At 38.4% G+C, this 24717-nt stretch overlaps 1 protein-coding gene across 1 annotated transcript; it reads left to right on the forward strand.

The window, feature by feature from the left end:
* Positions 1-454: 454 nt before the first annotated feature.
* Positions 455-24370, forward strand: rasef (RAS and EF-hand domain containing). Its single transcript, XM_003446123.4, has 18 exons — positions 455-972; positions 3415-3744; positions 10684-10830; positions 12138-12228; positions 13487-13582; positions 14376-14453; positions 14557-14672; positions 16309-16377; positions 16511-16577; positions 17141-17226; positions 18173-18470; positions 19458-19580; positions 19960-20110; positions 20332-20413; positions 20527-20641; positions 21058-21165; positions 21331-21407; positions 22053-24370. The coding sequence occupies exons 1-18, from the start codon at positions 668-670 to the stop codon at positions 22153-22155; spliced, it is 2442 nt and encodes an 813-aa protein (XP_003446171.1). The 5' UTR covers positions 455-667; the 3' UTR covers positions 22156-24370.
* The last annotated feature ends 347 nt before the right edge of the window (positions 24371-24717 follow it).

Raw genomic sequence — 24717 nt, forward strand, 5'->3', positions numbered from 1 at the left:
TAGCAGGACTAGCAGTGTGTTTTGCACTAGTCTGACTCCAGATTTAAAGAGCCTTCCAATAAAAGCTCTACTGAGTACTAATAATTAAAGATAGAAACATAATTCATATGCTGTGAATGGCTAACTGTGTTACAAAGTCAAATGAGGAACCACATCAGCAGTGGCACTTTAATGAGACAATACCGAGGGTTTACTTTTAACTTGTTTGAGGGCAAAACACAAAAAAAGTGCTGTTTTTTATGCAGTTGCTGGTTTTGCAGATTTTGGCCACACTGTTAGGATTCTTCCACTTGCTTGGTGCTGTTTGGTTTAACAGCATTTGCAACACCACATTTGATGGTCCTAAAATAGTTTATTATCAGTATTGCATGCCTATAAAAAAGAAAGAGAGATGGGAGGGGGAGGATATAAAAGAAACGTACCAGAAGGACTGAGTCTATTCCTGGAGCTGCACTCCATCTCCTTCCAACAATGGGGTTTAACCTCACGGCTGGCTATCAACTATCAAAAGGAAATCCAGCTCTGAATTTAATTTCACTTTACCTAACAGCTAAAGTCCAGTAGGCTCTGCCTGTTTTTCTAGTACTTTTTTCTCTCTTTTTATTATCTGCAACTACTCGCTTTCAAATCTAAAAGCCACATTGCTGCAGAAATTAAAAACAAAACTATGGCAGCAGCAAAGAAAAAGAGTGAGGAGGAACAAAAGCGCCTGAGCTCTCTCTTTCATGCCTACGATGTGGATAATTCCGGGAGGATCGAAAAAAATGAATTCAACACCATTTGCCAAGAACTCCACGTCTCGTCCCAGGAAGCAGAAGGCATTTTCAATCGCCTGGATGTCGACAAGGATGGCACGGTGACCTTAGAGGAGTTCCTTAGTGGCTTCAAAGAACAGCACCAGGAGGAAGAAGATGATGCTGAGGAAGACACAGACTCCTCAGCTGGAGATAAAAAAGAGCAGGTCCTATCCAGGTGAGAGGTGAAAAGTCCTGGGTGCTCTGAGTGTAGTTAACTGCAGCTTGTCATAGCAAAATGTGTAAAATATGTTTTTGCCTGCATGCGGCGGTCTTCTTTAATGGTAGATTAGGATTTATGAAAGGTTTGAATCCAACTATTCTTGTGGGTACGGATCGTGTAGGTTAAGATAACAGAAACTGATACTTTGACCTGACAGGAAGCTGAATATGAAGATAAATTAACACTGTTTTCAGATGACTTACTTGTGAAAATGTGGACCAAGCATTGCTGACATGTCCTTAAACAGGAAGCATAACCAATAATCTGGTTCATTAACCTGATTTTTACTGAAGAACAAAGTGCGATGTACTAATCTAGATTTTTTTGTGTGTTACAAAGCATTTAACAATATCACAGCTGTCACATTTTGTAAGATATGCAGTTGAGGTCTCTGGTTTGCAGAGCAGTCTGTAAAATCAGGTCAGTGGGCATCCACAGGTGGAGGATTGTTGCTTAACCTGCCAGAGGCAGTAAAAACCGAACAATGTGCTCAGTGACTTCATTGTATTCCACGTATTGCATGCAAATTTTAGCTATTTTTGTCAATGGATCCTAATGTTTTTCACACAAGGAAGCCATCCTTAGATAACAAGCATAGGTTGGGCTGTGTTACCATGGCAGAGCAGGAAAATCAGGCAAATGTGCCAGTGTGCCAAAAAGTGCTGACGATGGTGAACAAATAAAGTAATTTTGATGTAGAAACAGCATTTCAATCACAAGGTAGAAGCTGCAATTACTTTTTAGCAAGCTGAAAACTACATGTGAGGTTTCTTTAACCTGTTGTAAATGATTACTTTATAAGACAAGGACCTCAGGCTCATTATGATACCTGTTAGTGTAACACTAGAGTATTTTAGTATGTTTTGTTAATTTTTGTGTATTTTCCCATATAAACTGCAGTGGAAATGGGAAATTGCTGCAGTGAGAATACTTACAAAGACTAGAGAGAACATATGGCTTCCATGTTGGTGTATGTTCATTAGTTCCATGTTAAATCTAGAATTTAATTTAAAGTCCTTCTCATCACATGCAAAATCTTAAAATATTAGGACCCATCTCATCTTAAAGACCTCATAGTACCGTATCAACCAGGTAGAGCACTTTGCTCTCAGACTGCTGGTTTACTTGTGGATCCTTGGATATTTCATAGAAGCAGGGAGGCAGGGTCTTCAGCTTTCAGGCCTCTCTTCTGTGGAACCAGCTCCCAGTTTGGATTCGGGAGACAGACACCCTCTCTGCTTTTAAGATTCGGCTTAAAACGTTCCTTTTTGATAAAGCATATAATTATGGTTAGATCAGGTGACCCTGAGTCCACCTTTAGTTATACTGCAGTAGGCTTAGGCTGTCTTCCCATGATGCACTGAGTGTTTCTTGCTCACTCACTTTTTTCACTCTCTACATGTGTAGTTGTTACTAATCACTGCCTCTCTTCCACAGAGTGTTTTTGTCCTGTCTTCCTCCCCTCACCCAGGCAGATAGCCGCTGCTCCCTGTGCCTGGTTCTGCAGGAGGTCTCTTCCTATTAAAAAGGAGTTTTTCCTTGCCACTGTCATCAGGTGTTGGCTCATAGGTGGTCATATGATTGTTGAGGTTTTCTCTGTTTTCTCCATCTTATTGTAGGGTCCTTATCTCATAATATAAAGTGCCTTGAGGCAACCGTTTTGGTGGTTTGATACCATATAAATAAAACTGATTTGAATTTGAAAGGTCCTCAGTATGATATAAATGTAAAGTCTACTATCAGTTACCTCTTAATATTATTGTGTTGAAAGTGATAAATAAATTCATATTTATGTATACATGTTTTTTTTTTTTTTAAATCTTCGCCTCTATTTAAAGTGATTAATAGTCAAATAATAATTTATGCCTGGAAAAAATGGAAATTTGGGCTACGTGTGTGTCAGTCCGTTCTTCGTCTCAGTTACAAACTTCAGTTTATTCAGCTAGAACGATAATAGCCTTTCGCCACAGAGCCACTTTCATTTGGCCTGAAGCCCAGAGCTCTATTGTTAGGAAGAGAGAGGGGAGTGATCACACTGGCAGGTAGCGATGGCAGGCGCGTTACCTGAGGCAGTGAGCTTTTTCCGTCCAGCTGGCCATTGGCTACAACAATCTGTAACATCACGCGTGAAGGCTAGACGGGAGCAAATGCTTTTATTTTAATCATAGTTTGGATTGTTTAAAATGGATTTCTTTGATCAAAACTTTTGTAAACGCACACCGGCTGTGGTAATGTTTGGATAGGAGCGGATTAACTCTGGAAGTTTGGAGTTTGGACTACTTTTGTTTTTTCCTGGTGTCCGGAAAGTAAAACGCTGGCGTTCCTGTAAGGTTTCAGGGTTTCATCGTCTCGGTGGTGATTGTAATTTACCGAAACGCCTTCTTTTTTCCCCCCCAGCCAGCCACAGCCCCCTATCAAGGGAATGAGCGCAGAGGAACAGGACCGGCTGCGGTCCCTCTTTCACGCCTACGATGTGGACAACTCCGGGCGGATCGAACGAAACGAGTTTCTCACAATTTGCGCAGAGCTACAGGTGTCAACAGCCGAGGCTGACCGAATATTTGACCAGCTGGACGTCGACAAGGACGGCACTGTCACCCTGCAAGAGTTCATCAGCGGATTTCACGACCGCTACGAGGCGGACATGGAGTCAGAAGGAGGCGACCCGTCCGCTGCTTGGGAAGACTTTGAGAGCAGACTGAACGAGCAGGCCAAGTTCATCCCCAGGTGAGAGTGAACAGCTGTTCTCTGGCTGGTAAGGGCGGTGGGTACAGACGGGCGGATGTGTTTAAAATATGGAAATGTTCAGGAGATATGAGTGTGTTCAACAGTGAGCGCAGTGTGCGTAAAGGTGATAGTGACAATTAATCTTCACAGGGAAAATAGCACCTCTAAAGTAAAGCACACATCTAATTTAAAAAGGTGAACTCTGGGAAAGATCCAGTAGAGCACATTTCAAAGTTTGCTGCTACAAAACGACGAATCCATATCCATCAATGACTAAAATCATTATTAATAATATGAAAATGAGAGTGCGCCTGTGTGAAACACTCTGGATGTTCAAGTTTTTGTTTGTTTGTTTTTTCCAGAATGCATGTCAGCTAAAGACAGGCATTAATGGTGACCCCCCTCACACACACAGGTGTATGGGAAGCTGCAAGCTGTGCAAATCACTCATGTTCTAACATAAAAGCAGACAAGGGGAACAAACTCCAAAGCATGTTTAACAATTGTGCCATTAATCCATAAATCAAAGTAATTCCAAACAAAAATTCAAACCTAAAAATGTTCTGTTATGATTGTTTAATTTATCTTCAGTTATAGTTTGTAGATACAGAAAATAGATATACATAAAAGGCAGTTACCTGATGTTTTGTTGCATTTTTAAAGTTCCTCTTGTAAATTTTATCCTTTTTTCCTTTGCGTCACTTGTGGAATCAAGCAGGGTCAGCTGAAATTACAGTTAGTTTGTCCACAATGAAGTGTTATATTTTAAAACATGTATGCCGATCGGTATGTATCGATCGGTTCAATCAGTTCAGTCTCATTCTTGGTGCAGGTGAAGAAATCTTGGTTATACTTATACACTTCCTTTCTTGCTCTATAATGCCTGGTGTTCAATTGGATCACTCATCAGGACACTCACCTTGAATTTAATATTTAGAGGTACTGGAATAAACATTTTCTGACCATCAGGCAAACAGAAGAAGGTTACACTAAAAAAAATAATACTGCTTTAAAAAATTGAGGTTTTCCTTTAAATAAACACTTTAAACAAAATAAATTCATCCATTCCTTTTTGGGTAGGTACAAAGACCTGCTGAAGCTGTTCTCACTTTCAGTGATGGTTGTAAAATCTCTATTCAAAGTGAGTTTGTTTCACCTTATTTAAGATAATAAAAAGGAAAGCAGATTAAAAAAAACATAAACCAGCTTAGCCAAGACTTATCTCACTGTGTGAAAAGAAATAACCACAAGAATCGCAGACATGTAATAACACAACGTGGATAAATATGAATGGAAGCTCTAAGGACATTCCTGTTTACACTATAGCACATCTATATCCAGTCTATATGAATGGTCACATGTGTACAGGGGCGTTAGTGTAGACAGAAATGTCTTTTTTTATTTAACTAAAGCTAAAGGACACTAAAATTAAAACATCTGAAGCAGTTACATAATCACGTGTAGCATTAGTTCAGATAAGCCATGAAGCCAAGTTTAGCCACAACCCTGTGAGATAACAGCTGATCTCAGTGTAACATCATCACCAACATCATGGCTGAACTCAAATAGCAAATTTCATATTGTGATTTTATTTTGCTAAATGCTGTTTCTGACTTGATCAGTGTGGTTTGTGCTGTCACTGTTGCTGGCACCAGTAAGACAATGTTGGGTCCTTGCTGCTGCTGTTCTTGCCTTTTGGCTTTTAATGTGTCCTGATGGAAGCACAGAGAGATCCCAGAACAGATCCATGTAGCAGTTGACTGCAGTGGATCTGTGAATGTGAATAATACAGCACAGTGTAGTCGGTGTCATGACAATAGATACTGGAGTACTAGAGTGTGATTAGAAGGTGTTCATCCTGCATTTTCGTGCTTCACCTTCCATAACTGTAGTAATCACCTTCGTTGTAACACCTAATGTGATGTTTTTAAATTGTTTTAAAAGTCTGTGCTCTTTGTTGGAGGAGAGGTGAGATGAAAAATAAGAAATTAAGAAGCAGAGAAGGTTTTTTCTCTCTCTCTTGGCCAGCGGTGTTATTTATTCCTTAACTAAGGTTCCAGGATGTTCTCTGCCTCTGCCCCTCTGACAGCTGTGATAGGCTCCATGCACTGGATACATGAGCAATAAAATGGATGGATCGATAATTTCTCAAAACTTTCTACAGGTTAGACCTCCTAGTGAATATTTTTATATGCAAACTCAGCATTTTCCACAGGGAAATACATCAGTGTCATTGAAAATAACACTGTGGTGGGCTGTATCTGCTATGGTTTTTCATGTAGTTCTTAAATCTTCCTGGTAAGTATATTAAATTCCTTATTATGTCATCGCTTTGAGTTTTCTTTACTGATTATTAAGGTTTCATGATGTCCCCCAAAATCAACTATCATAACATATAAGAATGCATTAAATATAACTCAGGGATGCAGTTCATCAACTGCTGTGAGGCTGTTTAGTCGGAAGAAGTGTGCGGTTTCTGACTTTTGATTGAACCAGTTTCAAAAACGTGACGCCTCTTCAGCCTTCATTGCTACTTATTTGACCAGATAAGTCCTGATTTAAATACAGCACTGTGCAAAGTCATTCCTCTTTTCTTCATATTTTGTTAGGAAAATGGGAAATGATTGGTTGAAATGTGAAACCATACATGGAAATATAGTATATAAGGCAAAAACAGAGTTGGTAGCATTCTTATGAGTTGATATTTCCTTTATTCTTTAACTCCGTCTCATTCTCTAAGTAATGTTCAGCAATAGTTCCAGGCTTCTTGAAGGACATTTGAAGCTCTTCTTTGGATGTTGGCTGCCTTTTGTTCGATTGTCTGTCCAGATGATCCCACACTGCTTCAATAATATTGAGATTCGGGCTCTGAGGAGGCCAGTCCATGACTGACTGTGTTCCACTGTGTTTTTTCTATCTGAATATGCTTTTACTGCTCTGGAAGTGTGTTTGGGAGCACTGTCATGCTGAAACATGAAGCCACTTAGAATTCGCCGTGCTTTCCAAATAAAGCAAGATCCCCCAAACCATGACGGAGCCTTCTCTGTGTTCTACAGATGACTGTAGACTCTGACTGTTGTACTTCTCTCCTGATCTCCATCGTGCACACTGACTATGATTGAAACCAAACATTTAAAATTTGGATTCATAAGACATGGTGCAACTGATTCAGTCCAGTTAAGCTTTTTCCCTCCGTTTCTCTTTATGTTTTACGTTTTTGTAGATTCAGCTAAGGAAATGAGAATAAATGATGTGTTTTGTAACAAGCTGCTAGTAACAAAGTGCCTAAAGATACAGTTTAAAACTGATTATTTTCCAAAGTGGTTTGTTATATGTATGTGGCTCATCCTGTGAGTTAGGTGCAATTTTTTATGCTTGAATTATTCATAAATCAGTATTAAGTGATAAAAACAGTTCTCTGAAAATGGTCACATCCGATGACTGGGCTCGATAATGCTTACTCGCTTTACACGCACTGTAGACCTATCTGTGTGTGTGGCCACTGGCCTTACATGGGACTTTTCCTCATGCTGTTGTGTTGCGGATCAGGACATTGATTGTCACGGTGGTGCCGTCGGATAAATGCACTCTTTCATCTTCAAGCATTTATAGTCACTGTTACATCAGTCAGCTGAGGGAGGATAGTTTGGAAAAACCAACACACGCTTCACTTCAGACAGATGTCTGTTTTTCAGGAGCTGAAAAGATATTTTGTGTGAGAACAAGAAGACAAGTCAAGAGCAAAAAATCAATTTCTTCCTTCTTCAGAGTTTTGTTATGCTTGAGACTGATCTAATGAGTTATGAATTTTGTTCAGTCTCTCAGCTGATGGAGACCGAGCCTGGAAAGATGGTTTGACCTATAAAAGGCTCTCCATGCTTTCACCGCTTGGTTTTCAAGAATTTTCTTCTAGGGGTCAAATGTCTCTACTCTGTATTTGTTGACATGATCAACTGTTTACAAAAATTGCGTTTGAACACAAATTTCATATATAAAAACAAGCTTTTACAGGGTTTAATTTGATTTCATACTTTAGGCTTTTGCTTTTCTGAGTTTTCAGCGGCTTTAGATCATGTGACCTACCTAACAACTGCTCCTGTTTGTATCTTACCTTCGCAGGTCTGACATTAGTTTGTTTGCGTGCATTTCTATCATGACCAGTTTGTATATGGCAATGTATGACTGTATGTACATGAAGCAGTCTATGTATGCACAGGATTACAGCCAGTCCACCCTATCAGAAAGCAAACAAACACTCTACAGCTTTATGGCCCACTTTTACCATCGGGGTAGGATGTGAAAATACAGAACACTTTATCACCGTATTACCATAATCACTCCGAAACGACATTCAGTGGCTATATTGCATAATGAAGTAGCAGATATTCAGGTTTAACACACACCAGGAAAGCTATTTTGGTTTCAGGGTAAATAAATGAGAGGTTGTGTCACTGGGAGGTAAAGTGACATACATGAAAAGAAGCATTCATTAAAAATCAGTCTTTAAAATTAGAAGAGTTATTCCAAGATTAGATATGACTTAAACTGACACACAAATCATTTGTTTTCTACTTGTTAAATCATCTTTAAAGGCCCAACAAAAATGTAGATTTGCTAAATATCTCAATTATGTTAATTGCTGTTAGGGTGTAGAGGTAGATAGAACAAACTTTGTAGCAAACTTTCTACCGAGCTGATGAAATTCTTTCTTCAGCCACTCAGAATAAAGTGGAACAGTTTGTCTACCTGTCAGAGGAGTGTTGACCTAAGGCATTCTCAATTTTGTTTATTTAGTGTTTATTTTGTTTAATATTAGTGTAATTAAAGCTGTACTACACCCTGACTCATTTGTTACACTCCATTTTTCATATCGTAACATCAGTCTTGTTAGCAGATCAAATGAAAATCAGAACTCCAAATGCACAATTGCGAGGAAAACATTTTCCCACAGTTAAAGACTTTTAACGCTGTTATTGTAATCCAGTGTTACCTACAAGAAATAATCTGTTGTCTGCCATTTATCTAATTAATAATAAAAAGGTACATTCTTTGTGTGTCCGGACCGCCATTGTTATTAAGAATACTCAATAAATATTCAATAAATAATTAAACCTCTTGTGCATTTGTTGGATAATGTCTGTTTTTAGAGCATATTCAGCTGAGTCCAAACAAAGACAGAATTGTTTGTTATTTTATCTGTGTTTACCCCAGAGTGGATTTTAAATAAACATTCAAGACGTGAGTGAAGTGCATTTTCAGCTTTAACTATAACCCTATGATGACCTTTGTATCATATTTGATGCATGAGTTTCTGAGACCTCGTTCTCATCAACATGATCAATACTTGCCATAATTTCAAAATGTTATAGACAAAACTCTTTTTTTGTCTAAAATGAACATTGTTGTTAACATAAAGTTGCCAAACACACCCGATGTATGAAATGCCATACAAAAACTATATAATACATATATCATAAAAATATATCATACACAACATGATATAGCAAAAAAATGTTTGTGGATTTTGTTATAAGGGTTGTTATAAGTTTCTTATAAGTTCCAAAAAATCAGAATTTTCTGGCTATTTTTGATTGGTTGGTTCTCACAGAAAAAAAAAAACATTCATGAACTGTTTAGGAATTATAGACATTTTTTATACCCCAACCCAGCCCAGACAAAAATCCTTTGAAGTCAGTGACTGAGGTCTAAAACCCATGGACATCACCAAATGCTGTGTTTTTTCCCTTGAGATGCTCCACCAGGTTTTTACTGTAGACACCTTAAGCTGCTGCTTGTTTCTGAGTCTCTCTGCCTTCATTGTCTTATTTCATAACTGAAAGCGACTCTACTAGGTTGTGATCAGGTGGCTGACTTGGCCATTGAAGATTATCTAATTTCTTTGGCTTGAGAAACTCTTGGGTTGCTTTTGCAGTCTGCTTTGGGTCATTATCCATTTGCACTGTGATTTTACACTGTGCCTGATCAGTATTAGAAGAGAGTACAGCCCTGTGTACTTCACAACTCATCCTGCTACTTCTATCAATAAACACTTGTGGCCCAGTTCCAGTCACAGCCATACAAACTTTTCTCTTCCCATCATTTCGATACAAATTAACCTTAGTTTCATCTGCCTGAAACCTGTTTCCATTACTGTATTTTCTTATGTTTTCTGGCTAAGGCTAATCTGGCCTTGAACTTCTTGAATCTAACCAGTGGTTTGTATTTTGCTGTCAACCCATGAAGATCTCTCATGATTGTAGACTTTGACAATGATGTGTCTTCCTCTTCAAGAGTTTATTCTCAACTTGGTTAGATGCTGTAAAGTTATTTTCTTAACCGTCAAAATAATTCTATCATCATGCACAGTGGTCTTTCAGGCCTTTTGGTGTTGCTGAGCTGGTCATTGCATTCATTCTTTAAAAAAATTAAATAAATAAATTGCTGATTTGATTTGGCCACTTTAAAGATTTTTGGGTTTAATTTGGTTTTTCAGCCTGATGGTGACCTTTCCTCACTTGCACTGACATTTACTCATACTGAGCGTCCCTGTGAAAAACTAATCAATTATATTTCAACACTTGGAGTCAACTTTAGATCTTTCATCTGCTTTATTGGTCATAAATAGGGCACAGGCCTTACTTGGCCATGAAAATTGTCAGTCAATTGTCAATTGCTTCTGAAGCTCTGAAAATGGGAGACTGTGTATAAAAATGTTTATATTGTTTAAACAGTCACTGCCATCTTTTTGCAAAACCATTGAATTAAAGCAGGAAGGCTTCACTTCAATCGCATCTTCATTGTTTTTATTTAAAATAGACAAAACTACAAAAATATTTATGAATCAAACCGTACAAACCAAAATTCTTCAATGTAATCCTCAATTTCTGTTAGCAAAAATTTGTTTGCAGAGATCTAATTTATCTCCTGATTTTTCTCCAGGCGTGAGCAAGCAGCAACACTGTATCAGAACATCAGTCTGACTGAGCCCAGACTGATTCCTCAGTTTGAGAAAGTCATCCTCAACTTCACCAAAGAGATCAAACAGCAGAACTCAGAGATGGAGAACTTGGCACTTGCCATCAAACGGTGAGCATCATGCACACACACATATATGGTCAGTTATGATCTGTGAACGATTAGCAGATGACCTGCTCTACATACTGATCTACAACCACCCTAATGAGCATGTGGCAAAGATGTAGACAGGACGAGTATGAACCACAGGAGAGAGACTTGAGCAACCAGATCATAACTAAGCGGTATAACTACCAGTGCATCAATGTAGACTGAACCTCTTAGTTTGACCTGTTGATGTTAGACATGACATCATTAGTACTTTAAAAATCAGGAAACACTGGTTGGGCCTTTCCCTACACATGACGTACACGAAGGCTGAGAACAATCGATGTAAGTATGCACAAAGGAGTTAATTCTGCAGCCTAAAAAATATAAAGCAACCTGTGACTGAGTATTTGCTTTAATCTGCTGAATGTTTGATTTTGATGGCAACATAAAGCTTACACAAACAAACCCAGGATAGTAGGTGCAGCAATATTACTTTGACAATAGCAAATCATAGCAAATAAACATAGGTAGAGAATAATGTGCTTAAAGTGCAAAAAGTCAATACTTCTGAGACATGTGGAGAGTATTCCAACTGCTCATCCACGTTGTCACAGTGGCTGTTATCGCAGTGGAAGAATAAAAGAACTACAGCAACTTGTCCCTAAATTGGTAAAACATGTAATATTATGAGCGGGATTACTGAGTTGTGAAGGACATAAGTCTCTAACGAGCAGCTGACTCAGTAATTACTGCATTATATAAACCTCCTCTTGCATTTAACATCAGCACAAACACTGTTCTCAGGGAGCTTCATACCATGGGTTTCCAAGGCCAAGACCTGAATGCAAGCACAATGTCACAAGTACTGGATGGATCGGTGCAAAGCATGCCAATCCTACTAGGAGCAGTGGAAGGGAAAGTCAAGCTCACTTCCTGTGAAGTGATGAATTAAGTTTCCCTGTCTGGCAGTCTGATGGACAAGTTTGAGTCTGGCCAGTGCCAGGAGAACCCGAGCTGTGTGCCAGCTGTGAAGTTTGGTGGAGTAGGGATAACAGGAAAGAAGAGTGTGAGTCAGGCCCTCTTGTCTAACATCAGTATCTGGCCTCAAAAACGCTGTTATGTATGATTGGACAAAAGTTGCATAACTGTTTGATACTGATAGTCAAGCTTGTTTTCTAAGAAATTACAAATGTTTTTGTGTCAATCCAAATGTCAGACGAACAATAAATACTGTCACAAATCAGAAAGTTAAGTTAGCGTCAGCTGCCTGGATCACATGGATAGCAGTTTCTGGAGTCTAGTGAGGTGATCTTATTACTGTGTTACAGAGCGCAGGACCAAGCATCAATGCAGCTCAGCGAAATGGAGGAAGAAATGGACCAACGCATTCAAGCTACCGAGAGAAAAACACGTGAGCAGGTGGGACCAATACCGAGCCCACACGACACACATATGAGACCCTCCACTGCAGACCCATGACTTTGTGTTTTTACACTGTTTGCTTTTTCTGGCTAGTTGCTATGATGTGTTTCTTTCCCTGGAGTTTGTGTAGGCAAAGTGATAAGCAGGGCGCATTTGTTCAGCTCTTCCCTCATGTCAAACAAACATACGCAGCCGTGTAGCAGCTTACTGATCCCAATTCAGACACGCCTGCTGATCTCACAACTCTGTGGTTATAAAACAGCAGATAGCTCGAGGTGCTGGGGCATGTTTTATCCTCTATTCTAAAATGATAAGGCTGTATGTGTTGGTGGTGATAAGGATAGTGGTGTGTGGGTGAAGATGATAATCTATAAAGAGCCAGGTCAGCTACATCAACATGTGGCTGACCTGAACTTTGAATTGTTTAACCTGCTTTTTATTGACTGATGAAGTTAAATCTCTATGAATTCTGTCTGTTTGTCAAATGTATCCACATCCACAGCTAGAGAAGGCAAATTTGTTACTACAGCAGCTTTTTAATGCCTAAATTTAGATCTGTTTATGTCTTAAATATATTGTCTATGAATTAAAAGCCCCTGGATTTTGAGCATCATGAAAGCTGCAGATATTTCCCAAAATCCTGCAGAACACATAATCAGTGTTTTGTGGAAAATGATAAGCTTTGATAACAGCATTTAGCTTTCCATAACATGAAATAAAATGCAATAAAAGGAAGAAAAGCTGACAAAGACTGGCAGAAACATAAAGCATCACTTGTTATATCAGGAAACAAACCATTGAATTTATTTAAACACATTGATTTTATCTGCGGTTCTGACGTTTCTTTAAAAGTTGTGAATATAAACTCTGTTTTATCACTGTGCCTAAAGTTATGTAAGTGTTCTCCATTGACTCAGCGAACTCGGGCGCTACTGTTTGTTTTGTCTAAGAAAAGCACACAAAATTAGAGGGCGGTCACCTGTATCCTCTCACACCATGATATGCACACTGTCATATCCTGGCACCTGTAACGGAGGAATTTATTTTTGGAGATGGTACATTAAAAAAGTTTTTGATTCCTCAGACCCTTCATCAAGGGGTTTAAAATCCACCTTAAAATGGCTTTATGCAGAGTAAGAAGCAAAAAACCAATCGCACACATACACAAACACACAAATCATACAGTAAACTGCCTTTCTGATGCAACTGATTGATATATTTCCTGTTTGGGGGGGTTGTATCTGTGCTTTTGCAGGAGAAGAAGCGAGCAGAGGCTTCGCTGAGTGAATTACGAAGAAGTTATGAAACTGAAGTGTGTGAGCTGCAGTGTAAGATCCAGAGGATGCAGATGGTACATTTTTCACTTGTCTGACTTCTGAGTTCTGGTTTTAGCATAATACAACATAATTGCTGTAGTGGTGGTCTTAAACATATTTATATGATTCTGACACAACGAGGATTTTACACTTGAAACAAATTTATATCCAAAATGCTGACTTTAACTCATTTTAATTATATTAGTACATTATTAGTACATTAGTATTGGTATACCATTCAATTTATACCACATTTTTCTTAATGATTAATTAATTGAGTAAATAAACCTTTGATTTTATATATTATGTTTATTGAGGATGAAGAATAATTTTCTGGGTGCATTTTAGAACTTAACACCTTTGAAAGCAGGAAGCAGCTTCACAGAGTCCATTAAATCTCAGCTGGACCTCTTTAACTGAAACTTCACAGTAAATATTTGGATCAGCAAAAACTACTGTCTCAATCTGACTGAGGTCCTTCTTATTGAAGATTTCGAGTCAGCTGTTTACAAGGGAGGTGATTTCATAAAATCTTGAAGAGCCGATCAAGCATGAAGAGAAGCAAGTTATTGTGTTGGGTTGGTCTTAATGAAGACATCTGTGTATGTCTCCATGCATTTGCATCAGGTCTGAGAATATGCATGGAAAAAAGCATCCTGAAAGTAAAAGGTTAAAACGTTTAAACTGATTTGTAAGAGCTGTTCATTGAGACCGAGGCTTTTTTGAACCAATTAGAATCGAAATTTCTGGATGCATTTAAAAGTAAAAGTAGCCCACAAGAGTGAGTAGGCCGAATAATCTTTATCCTAAACATTTCAACTTTACCAGATAGAGGAGAAGTACAAGAACATCACAGTGAAAGACGAGAGCCCAGCCTTGAAGAAGAAGATCAATGAGCTAACACTGGTGAGAGTGAATGTATTTGAACTCATTTATACCGTCATGATGCTTCCTGCTTACAACACACAGCTGTAATCTTCTGTTTTGCTGCTTGTCTGTGCATCTGCAGGAGAACCAGCGGTTAAAGCAGGAGCTGCTGAAGTCTCAGACCAAAGTCGCCTGCCTGCAGAGTGAGATGGACTCGCTGAAGACCGAGCTAACCGATCAAAGCATCAACTCCGAGCGGTAAATCAGTTTGGTTGCTTTCGTTAAATAATTTAAACCCTCAGTACAGATTTTGACCCATGGTCCATGGAGTTAAAGTTAAAGCTGAGTTAAAGCTGAGCACCACATCTAATTAACCACATTTTTTTTATTTATTCTGTTTACTTTTTACATCGATGATTAAAAAAGAAACAAAAAAAAGAAAAAAAGATTTTTACTTCACATCATTTAGCTCTTTCTAAACACATACAGACACCAGTTTCACTGCACACTGTGAAAGTCTAAACCTCCATTAATGATGAAAAGAAGTTGCAGAACAGGTTTTTATTTCCACCTTTTTCTTTCCTTGTTTAAAGATTAATGTGAACTTGAGAAAAATAAATATTTACACTTGTAAAACCACTGAATACACTTCATACAGGCTAAATGTACTGACTCTGGAAGAATCCACTATACCTTATCACACGACCCCACCCCTGAGCAGAGTAACAGAGACAGACGACGGAGGCACAACCTCTCTTGGTTGTCTGTCTGCGTGTTTGCTCCTGGGAATTTTATTGTGTTGTCACAGCTGAAACAGGATATCCTGGAGTGCCTTCACACGTACAATAACATCTTTGGGAGCGTTACCTAGTAACAGACGCAACAGAGACAAAGGGAGGAGAAAACCCCGCCTGCTTCTGACTCACTGGGTTGACACTTTTGTTCCTCCATCTCTGAGGAGTCTCGCGTGTCTTTCAGTAACTTTGCACAACTGTGAGAGACGTAGAAAAAAGGAGACGACTGTATAAAAATATCAGCCATTATTTAATGGGGAAAGTATGATGATTTTATTCAAAATATATAATATATTCAAAATTGATGTTTTAACAGTTCTTACATATCACAATAAGAAAAACTTCCCAATAAACCATTTAGCAGGGAAAAAAGAAAAAGCAGAACAGAGGAGGGATCCCTCTTCCACAGCATAAAAAGCAAGAATTATAAGAGCAGATGTTTATATTTTATATTACCTACCTTCAGACAGCAGACTGTAAATAAAAGAAGGCCATAGTGCTAAAGCCAGTTTTCTGTGTCAGGCTGTAAGCAATTTTTGCTTACTATTGGAATCACCTCACTTCTGAAGCAGCCCCCAGTGGCCACTAGAGATACTGCAGGTTTTGGTACCCATGTTGGTTATATTTTGCAGGAGCTGCTGTTTGACTGAAGATCCTAAATTTATGCCGCAAACTGTTGCATCTTTAATTTACTTTGGTTGCTTCCCCTTCTGGTTTAACAATATAAAAATTAGTCAAAATTAAGCCTTTGTAGAATTTATCATTTGAAAGTAATCCATACATTTAAGGAGTTTGTGTTGTTTAAGCTTTGTGTAGAAACGGTGGCCCTAAACAGTGATGAACATCATGTAAAAAACAAAAAACATACATAAATATGTAACATTTTAAATATTTTTTTTAAATTGATAGATAAATTTATGCTTGTCTTCAGATTTAGTAACAATTGGCTCCACAATGTAGTGGTTTACACATTCACCTTAAAAGAAGGAAGAAGGGTATCCAGTGTAAAGCTCTGCCAACTCAAAAAATGTCAAATGTATTTTTTTTAATTTTTTTTGGATTTACTAACTGTGTTTCTGTCTGTCTCTGTTTTCCTGCAGAGACGAAGAGCTCATGAAACACTTCTCTGATGAGCGAGACATCCTGGAGAATCAGATTGAGATTCTGCAGTAAGCCAGATAATAACACACACACTTACTGAAACTGATTTTACGACGTTGCCTACATTTAAAATGTCTTTATTTTTCTCTGTGTGTGTGTGTGTGTGTGTGTGTGTGTGTGTGTGTGTGTGCGCATGTGCAGGACAGCCAACAGGAAGCTCCATGACAGCAATGACGGCCTGAGAGCAGCTCTGGAGAGAATAACGAGGGTAAAGCTGAACACTTCATAAACACTTAATAAAGCTACTTTATTCACAAATGAAATAAAGAGATTTTGAGTGTCTGCAGTTAGCAAATTTTAGTATCTTGGATTGATTTAATCCACTCATTTGATTGAACTGCAGCCTATTTTAAAAATTCATTGATGTACATTTATCCTAAAAGCTTTACATAAAAATATTTTTTTCATTATGTTTTAACTCTATAACACCAAGGGACTCATATTTGATTCATGAGTTTTTGGGACATCTACATCATCAATGTTAATTTTCTTCTCAAAGATGTTTTTATCTAAAATAAAAAAAACTGTGAGCAATACATTGCACAAAAATACCAGATGTATTAAAAATTAAAGCTCATCTGTGCAAAATAATATTTCATTAATTTAACTTATCAGTAATTTGAAAAACATTTAATTTTCTGGGAATTATTTCATCATTTAGGCTTTAAGGTGTCATTAAAAACTATGCACTGCCTTACAATATAACATTGTGCACATGTAACTTTATAACGATACATTTTATAATTTATTTTTGTTTCTTGTGTGTGGCAGTCTAATGGAGGATCACCAGGAGAATTTAAGGAAAGAAGCAGAAGTAAAAGCATCTGCTACACATCACCATATGCATTATTAGACAGGTACGGTCTACAAACAACACAGATGACAAAGAAGAGCATCTGTGCATTAAATTTACATGTATTAATCATCTGTATAGTCTCTGCACTGGAACACTAGAGCTGGTCTTACACCAAAAATGAAATTATTTTGTTTTCCTAAAAAACAAATATATATATTTAAACTGTTTTATTTTTATTTTTCAAATAAATGTTGACGTTACTGTAGAGTTTTGTTGGCTCCGACAGTGTTTATCGGTACATTCAGATGTTTTTGGAACTGACAAGGTTTTTTTTTCCAGAACATGTGACTTTTTTATTTGTCTAGTAGATTTTGCTGCGAGTTATTTATTTAAGCCGCTGTGAGAAGCTGAACCATGAGGTTCTGCAGTTATCCGGCATAAAGGTTTTGTTTTTGTACGATAAAGCAGCAAATACAGGCCCAGTTTTGCACTAATAACAACTTTCTGCATCTTAAAAAGAGACAACAAAAGTATTTTCTTTTGACGATGTATGTGAGGATTAGTTTTACCTCTCTGAAATGTTAATTAAAAAAGATTCAGGTATGTAATTATTACAGTTTTAGCTTGTGGTGACGCCTTTTGGCACTTGTACAGGCATTTAGGCAGAAGCAATATGAAAACAACATATTTATGGAAGTGCGCACACAAGATCATGTACTTTATACAAAAACTACACATACACATAACATTTTAAAAAATCATTTACAGGTTTTATATATAACTTAAAAATTGATCTATCATATGTTTTCAGTACTTTACTTTATTACTATTCATTAAAAACAATGTAGACTATATAAATGTTATTACAAAAGAGCGTATTAACCCAAAATAAGCCCATGAAATTCAAAAAAACCCCTCAATCTAGCTTTGCAGGTATTCCATCAAAAATCCTACAAGAAAACCAACAAAGCTGCTTTTGTGTTTTTTATTGCCTTTCTCTTCCTCAGGTACTGCCAGCGCATGGACGAGTACCCTCTGTTCAGCCGCCGGCCCAGCGGTGACACCCTTGCGTTGGCCATGTGTGACCCTGGCCTGAGGCGCAGGCACAGCAGCGAGTGTGAGGAGGACAGCCTGCCCGAGATCTACGTGGACAGCGGCCTGTCGACGCTCAGAGGCTCACATGGAGGCTATGACTCAGAGCATGAGGTCAAAGGTCAAGAAGAAGAGTACGAGTCCAGTCCAGGGAAGAAAAAGGAGGACGACGATAACAACGACAGTGTAATCGGAGAACTCTCTGACACTGAGGTAAGACCATAATCATGTCCAGCTTATATCTACATATTTGTTTTAACGAGTCTAAGACTTAATAACATACTAACTAACAGACACAACAGATGTAATAACTTGAAGAAGAGAGGAAGTGGGCTTATTCAAGTCTGTGGAGACGTTTCACCTCCAATCTAAGAGGTTTCTTCAGTTATAAAAGCAAAAGATGGAGAGTCCCGGGTATTTAACCCTCAGTGGGGGTGGTCCCCTTTGGAGGTGGTTCTTGATCTGCTATTGATCGCGTGCATCATCACATGAGCCATACTGTGAAAAAAGGCGTTACCATCTCTGGGGGTTAAGGGTGAAGCCACTGTGAGACCTCGCCCCACCCTATCATGTGACCTATTGAGGTCACTTGCAGTAACAGTGGAAAGACTTGAATGGACGTTGAAGTGCTTGGAAAGGGTTCCCAACCTTTTTTGCACACACAGTGTTCATGGTGATGGCCTCTTTTGCTCCTCTTTTAAGCCATCTGTCTTCCCTCCAAAGAGCTTCCTTTTACCTTTTAGTGTAGATCTACACCTGAGTCTGTCCCTGTCGAGGTGCCCCTTCAATGTTCTGTCATGTGTTTGTGGAGTGGCTGTTTGGTTTCTCCAGATCTCCAAGCACTCCTGCACTTTGATGTTTAGCTTCTGTTTGGAAGTTTGATCTTGGGATGGACCAGTTTTTGCACCGTCATGCTTGAATAAGTTTCTCTGACAAACCTGTTTGAAAAGGGATGACCAAGTTGTTCCATAGTGCTGTTACCTATGATACCTGTGCATACACCATGTTAATTCCCTCTTTTTCAAGCTCTTGAGACCACCATGACCTGGATGACTGAGAACCTACACAGACGATAATTTAATGATTAAATACAAACTGGTGTTTAAACACATAGAGAGTGAAAATAGTTAACTCCAGGGAAAAAAAGCATATTCTTGCCTTGAATGCTTAACTATCTGCTACTTTGTGTCTACATCACAGCCAACAGAGACACAGGATGGGGAATCAGCATTCGGATCAGACAGCAGCTCAGTTTTGGACTGGAAGCCGTCTGAACCACCAGCTCCAACAACGAGAAAGGCCCTCAGTGCCATCAATGTTCAGGTGAGAGAGAAAATTATGAGAGGAGTCATAAAAGAGGGAACGTTCTTTTTTTTGTAAAAAATGTCAGAAAAAAGGGATTATTGGGGTTATTGTTGAAATTTAAGTTACAGTCAGATTTCTGGAAAAGTTTGTATTATTATTTAGAGACCTTACCAGACTTTGTGACCCTTTGTCACGATACTGTAGAAAGACAAATGTATGAGGAAGGTACATTTTGCTCTGTAGTAGCTATGGCTGTGGAGTTATTATGTGTAAGTCATCGCTAGTAAGAGTTGAGGAAACTGCAAAATGATCAGTGCTGATGATAAACTGAATTCGACTTGAAGCAAATGTGCAGAAAAGTTTCCTGGAGAACACTATCTCCCTGTCACCGCTACAGAAGGAGGACAAGGACAGCACTGACCTGGGCTACATGACGTCCGAGAAGGCTTACAGGATCGTGTTAGCTGGGGATGCTGCTGTGGGGAAATCCAGCTTCCTGCTTCGCCTCTGCAAGAATGAATTCAAAATGAACTCCAGTGCAACTCTGGGTGAGCTGGACACAAACTAAAATCAAGCATTTTAATGTCATGTTCTCTTCTCTACAAGAAGCCTTGTAAATAAAAGCTTGGAGGAAGTTTCAGCTGACTAGTTAATGCTTAATTTTTGTACACTGTGAACTGCGATAAAATAGTATAATGTAGTTACTCTGATCAGCTGTTAAACACTTTCACCCACTTCCTTCTTGACTGGATCTCCTTTGTGTTTTCAGGAGTGGATTTCCAGATGAAAACCCTAATCGTGGACGGAGAGCCCGTGCTGCTTCAACTCTGGGACACAGCGGGGCAGGAGAGGTATGTGTTGGTGTGGATAGTACGTGTTGCTATTTCTTGACAATAAATAGCACTTCATTAGTACATAAGGTTTGTAATTGTGTAGTTTGAGACATCTCCTGTGCTATTTTCAGGTTTCGCAGTATTGCGAAGTCTTACTTCCGCCGGGCAGACGGTGTTTTGTTGCTGTATGACGTCACCTGCGAGAAAAGCTTCCTCAATATTAGAGAATGGGTGGATATGATCGAGGTAAAGCAATACTATCCACAGTTATACAGTTACCACCTGACACACTTTGAAATGAACTGTCCACGCATTAGAAACATGTATAATATAATCATGTGGTTAAGTGTGTCCACTGTGACGCTGGCAGCATTTGTGTTATCAAAAGACATGTTTATTTAAAGATCACATATGATAATTCTGCTTTTTTTCTTCATTTACATGCAGCCAATATGTAAGTGTTGGATAAGCATGCATTCAGTATGATTTGGTGTTCTGTGTGTGTGTGTGTTTTTTGTATATTCGATCAGTGGTTTCCTCATATAATGCACTGTACAGAAGTTTGTGCTCAGTGTAAAACACAAGTTCACCACACCTTCGGTAACCTTCATACTGATGTATAAGACACAAGAGGTTTCAAGAGGCTTTTTTTTTCTTGGCAGGATGTGTCCCACGAGGACATTCCCATCATGCTTGTGGGTAATAAGTCTGATCTTAGACAAGATGGAATTGGTTGCGTTCCTACCAGCTACGGGGAGAAACTTGCCATGGTAATTACAAATAAAAAAAACCTTGATTTTACCAAACATTTACATTTACCTGTTACACCTCCAACTTTGAGAGAAATCATATAAACTGTAACCTGTAATTCGAGGAATGAATGGCAGTAAATAAAAATTTTAAAACATTAAACGTTTTCTGTCTTTGACCGACAGACATACAACACTCTGTTCTGTGAAACTAGCGCCAAAGATGGATCCAACATCCTGGAGGCCGTGCTGCACCTGGCCAGGTGAGAATCACACACCTGATTATTCCAAAACAAAAAAAAAGCTGTGGGACTTCATGAATTAGACATAAAGAAGGTAACAGTTTGATATTTTGTCATTAGTTTAGTGGGTGTTTCACTTCGTTATTGGAGGATGGATGTTGTATATACAGCTTATATCGCATCACTAACTAAGCATTGCCAGTGTTGATCAGTAAGACATTAAGAACAACAAGTTTAAACGTCCACCAAGGGATACGTCATTGTATGATAACAATAAATACTGGTTGATCTTTCGTTTTACAAGTGAAACACTTTCTTAATTGTTAATAATTTTCTGCATTCTGGCATTTAAAAGTAAAACCAAAGAGTCCTCAAAGGCTATGTCCACAACTTTTATTTTGGAAATATTTTTCAACAATGACTAGATGTAAAAAAAGAAAAAAAAGTTTGCTGGGAATCTTGTGTTTTCATTTCTCATGAACATGTTTTAGCCTTTATTACAGTTACTGTAACTATTGTGAAATTAGCTGCTTGATGAGAAAACATTATTGACAAGAAACAACTATAAATGTAAAAACTGTCTAATTTTCTTTTTCTTTTTTCTTCCACATTCCCACCTTTCACCTGTTTACCCGTCTTACCTGTATTTTTTTTTCCACCCCACAGACAGGTAACAAAGTTCGCCAACTATGAGGAAAAAAGCAGTCGTCAGTCACTGCCGATTTTAGACGCTCCCAGGAATCAGCCAAAATTCTCCTGCTGCACCTGATCAAACTCGTCAGAGGCGAACCTCCACACTGGACTTAATGTGGACTGTGCACATGCGAAAGACATGAAAAGCAGAGCAGGAACAAATTATCAATGTGAATAACCGCAGCTGGATTAAGAGGGTGAAGTAAAGAAGTGGAGAGACGGGACATTACAAACGTTTATTCGCTAAATCTTTTAACCGCTGACTTTGTCGCTGGATCTTGGCTTAAACCTCTCGCCATGTCAAAGTTTTTTTTCATTATGTTATAACAAATTTGCCTTTTTCTGTTTGGTGTAATTTACACTGTTTGACTAATTGCACGGTAAAGCAGGTGAAAAAGGAGAAGCGAAAGGTAGATGTGAGAGTAAAGTAGACTTTTAATGTGAGGTTTAAATCTGAGGCCAGGTGAGTGAGTATGGTTGTGATATTTTTATGTTGATAAATATTTGCACATGGCAGAAAATAGAAAGTTAGTTTGGTTTATGTTCATGACAAGAAAGTACAGATCCTGATATACAGTGTTGCAAAAAAGTTTGTTCCCCCTTCCTGATTTTTTTTTTTGGCATATTTGTCACACTACAGTTTTTATATGATGATTCCATTTATTAACGGGGGTAAAGCTGTTCAAATCTACCTGATAAAGTAATTCCTCTTAAATCTAGTCAATGTTAGAGTCACCCTCAGCACCTCAGCAGCAGAAATGGACAGTGAGTCTTTTACATCCCCGTGGAGGAATTTTAATTCACTCTTGTTTGCGGATTGGCTTTAATTCAGCCACATTGGAAGGTTTTTGAGCATGAATGGCTTGTTTAAGGTCTCAATCTGATTTAAGTCCAGACTTTGATTTGTTTTCAATAATTCAGTGGTGGACTGGCTGGTGTTTTTTGGGTCATTGTCCTGCTGCGTCACCCAAATACGCTTGAGCTTCAGGGCATGCTGTGTTAGTTGTATGCAGATGTGACAGGACTCAAACTCTCCAAAATGTTAAACTTTTGGTTAATTTGAGACAAGCTTTTGTGTACTCTGCCATCGACGGCAATTTTGCTCAGTTTCTTTTTCTTTGCTGCATATGAACACTGACCTTAACTGAGACAAGTGAGGCCTGCAGTTCTTGCTCTGGGTTCTTTTGCGACCTCCTGGATGAGTCGTCGATGTGCTTTTGGAGTAATTTTGGCAGGCTGGCCACTCCTGGGAAGGATCACCACTCTTCCAAGTTTCTTCCATTCGTGTATAATGACTCTCACTGTGGTTCACTGGATTCCCAAAGCCTTAGAAATGACTTCATAAGCCTTTCCAGACTGATCGATATCAATGACTTTGTCTCTCAGCCATTTCTTTTGATCATAGCACGATGTGTTGGGTTTTGAAATCTTATAGCTTGCTCCACTTTGTCAGACAGCTTCTGTGGTTAATCACAGAAGCTGTTAACTCATGATTTAACAAGGGGAGCCAATTACTTTTCCGCACTGGACCAAGTAGATTTTGATAGCTTTTTACCTTAAAGAAAAGACGAAAACATTTAAAAACTGCATTTTGTATTTGATCTGGTTATCTTTCTCTACTATTAAAATTTATTTGATGATCTGAAACATTTAAATGTGACAAATATGCCAAAAACTAAGACATCTAAAACTAAGTGGGTGAATACATTTTCATGGCACTGTAGCTTTGCTCACCACTGCAACAATCATGTAATTACATTTGCGCTCGGTTATTTTTCCTCTATGTACAGATTTGAAATGTTTCATGTTATTTATGTTTATGGTCATATCAGAATTTACCGCCATCATGTAGACACTAAGAATCATGGGAGAGCCTAAAGTGACAAAGGCTCGTTCTCTGTTCATCACGACAAACCCTGGTGCAATATCGCAACCTACAATCTTTATTATTATGATGCCACAGCAGTGTTACTTTTTCGTCTTCTCATTGAGGATAGCTTTGTGTTATAGAATATATTATCTTAGGAAATGACCCAATAGTTTAGGTAAACCTTTAAATCACTAATTTATTACACAATGAGTAATGATTAGGAGGTAAGCATGAAAGAGAGGCGACAGAAAGCAGAGTATGGCTTTAACTGTGTAAAGTTGTAATCCTGGTGATTTGTTCCAACTCATTTTATGGATCTCTTTTATTAATATTAGAGAAAAAAACATTTATATTATCTAACCGCTGAATAACTGTAACGGTGTCTGTATGCTCGGAAATAAAATCACTGGTTGGAGCTGGAGAGGCAGTTTTTCTCCTTCAGTTATTTCGCTGGTACAAAAATATTTAAAAAAGTAAATGTTACACATGTGAAGAACAGTTTCATTGTTATCTCCTGTTGCATATCATCCCTTGGAAAAAAGAAAAGCATTAAAATGAGCTTTAGAATTTTTCAGCTCTAGTAGTAGTAGTTTGAATACTGAACTCAGTCCAAGACATGCTATTAAGTAGATAATCAATTAAAAAGACTACAACAACAGACACACAGTGAAGAGGTCCAGTTTCATGAGAGGAGGAGACCTAAAAGTTTCAGATGTGCAGGTCTGTCATTCACATGGCCACACCGCTCTAACTATAACTGAATTATCC

The sequence above is a fragment of the Oreochromis niloticus genome, linkage group LG12 (genome assembly GCF_001858045.2).
Source record: "Oreochromis niloticus isolate F11D_XX linkage group LG12, O_niloticus_UMD_NMBU, whole genome shotgun sequence".
NCBI classification, from domain to species: domain Eukaryota; kingdom Metazoa; phylum Chordata; class Actinopteri; order Cichliformes; family Cichlidae; genus Oreochromis; species Oreochromis niloticus.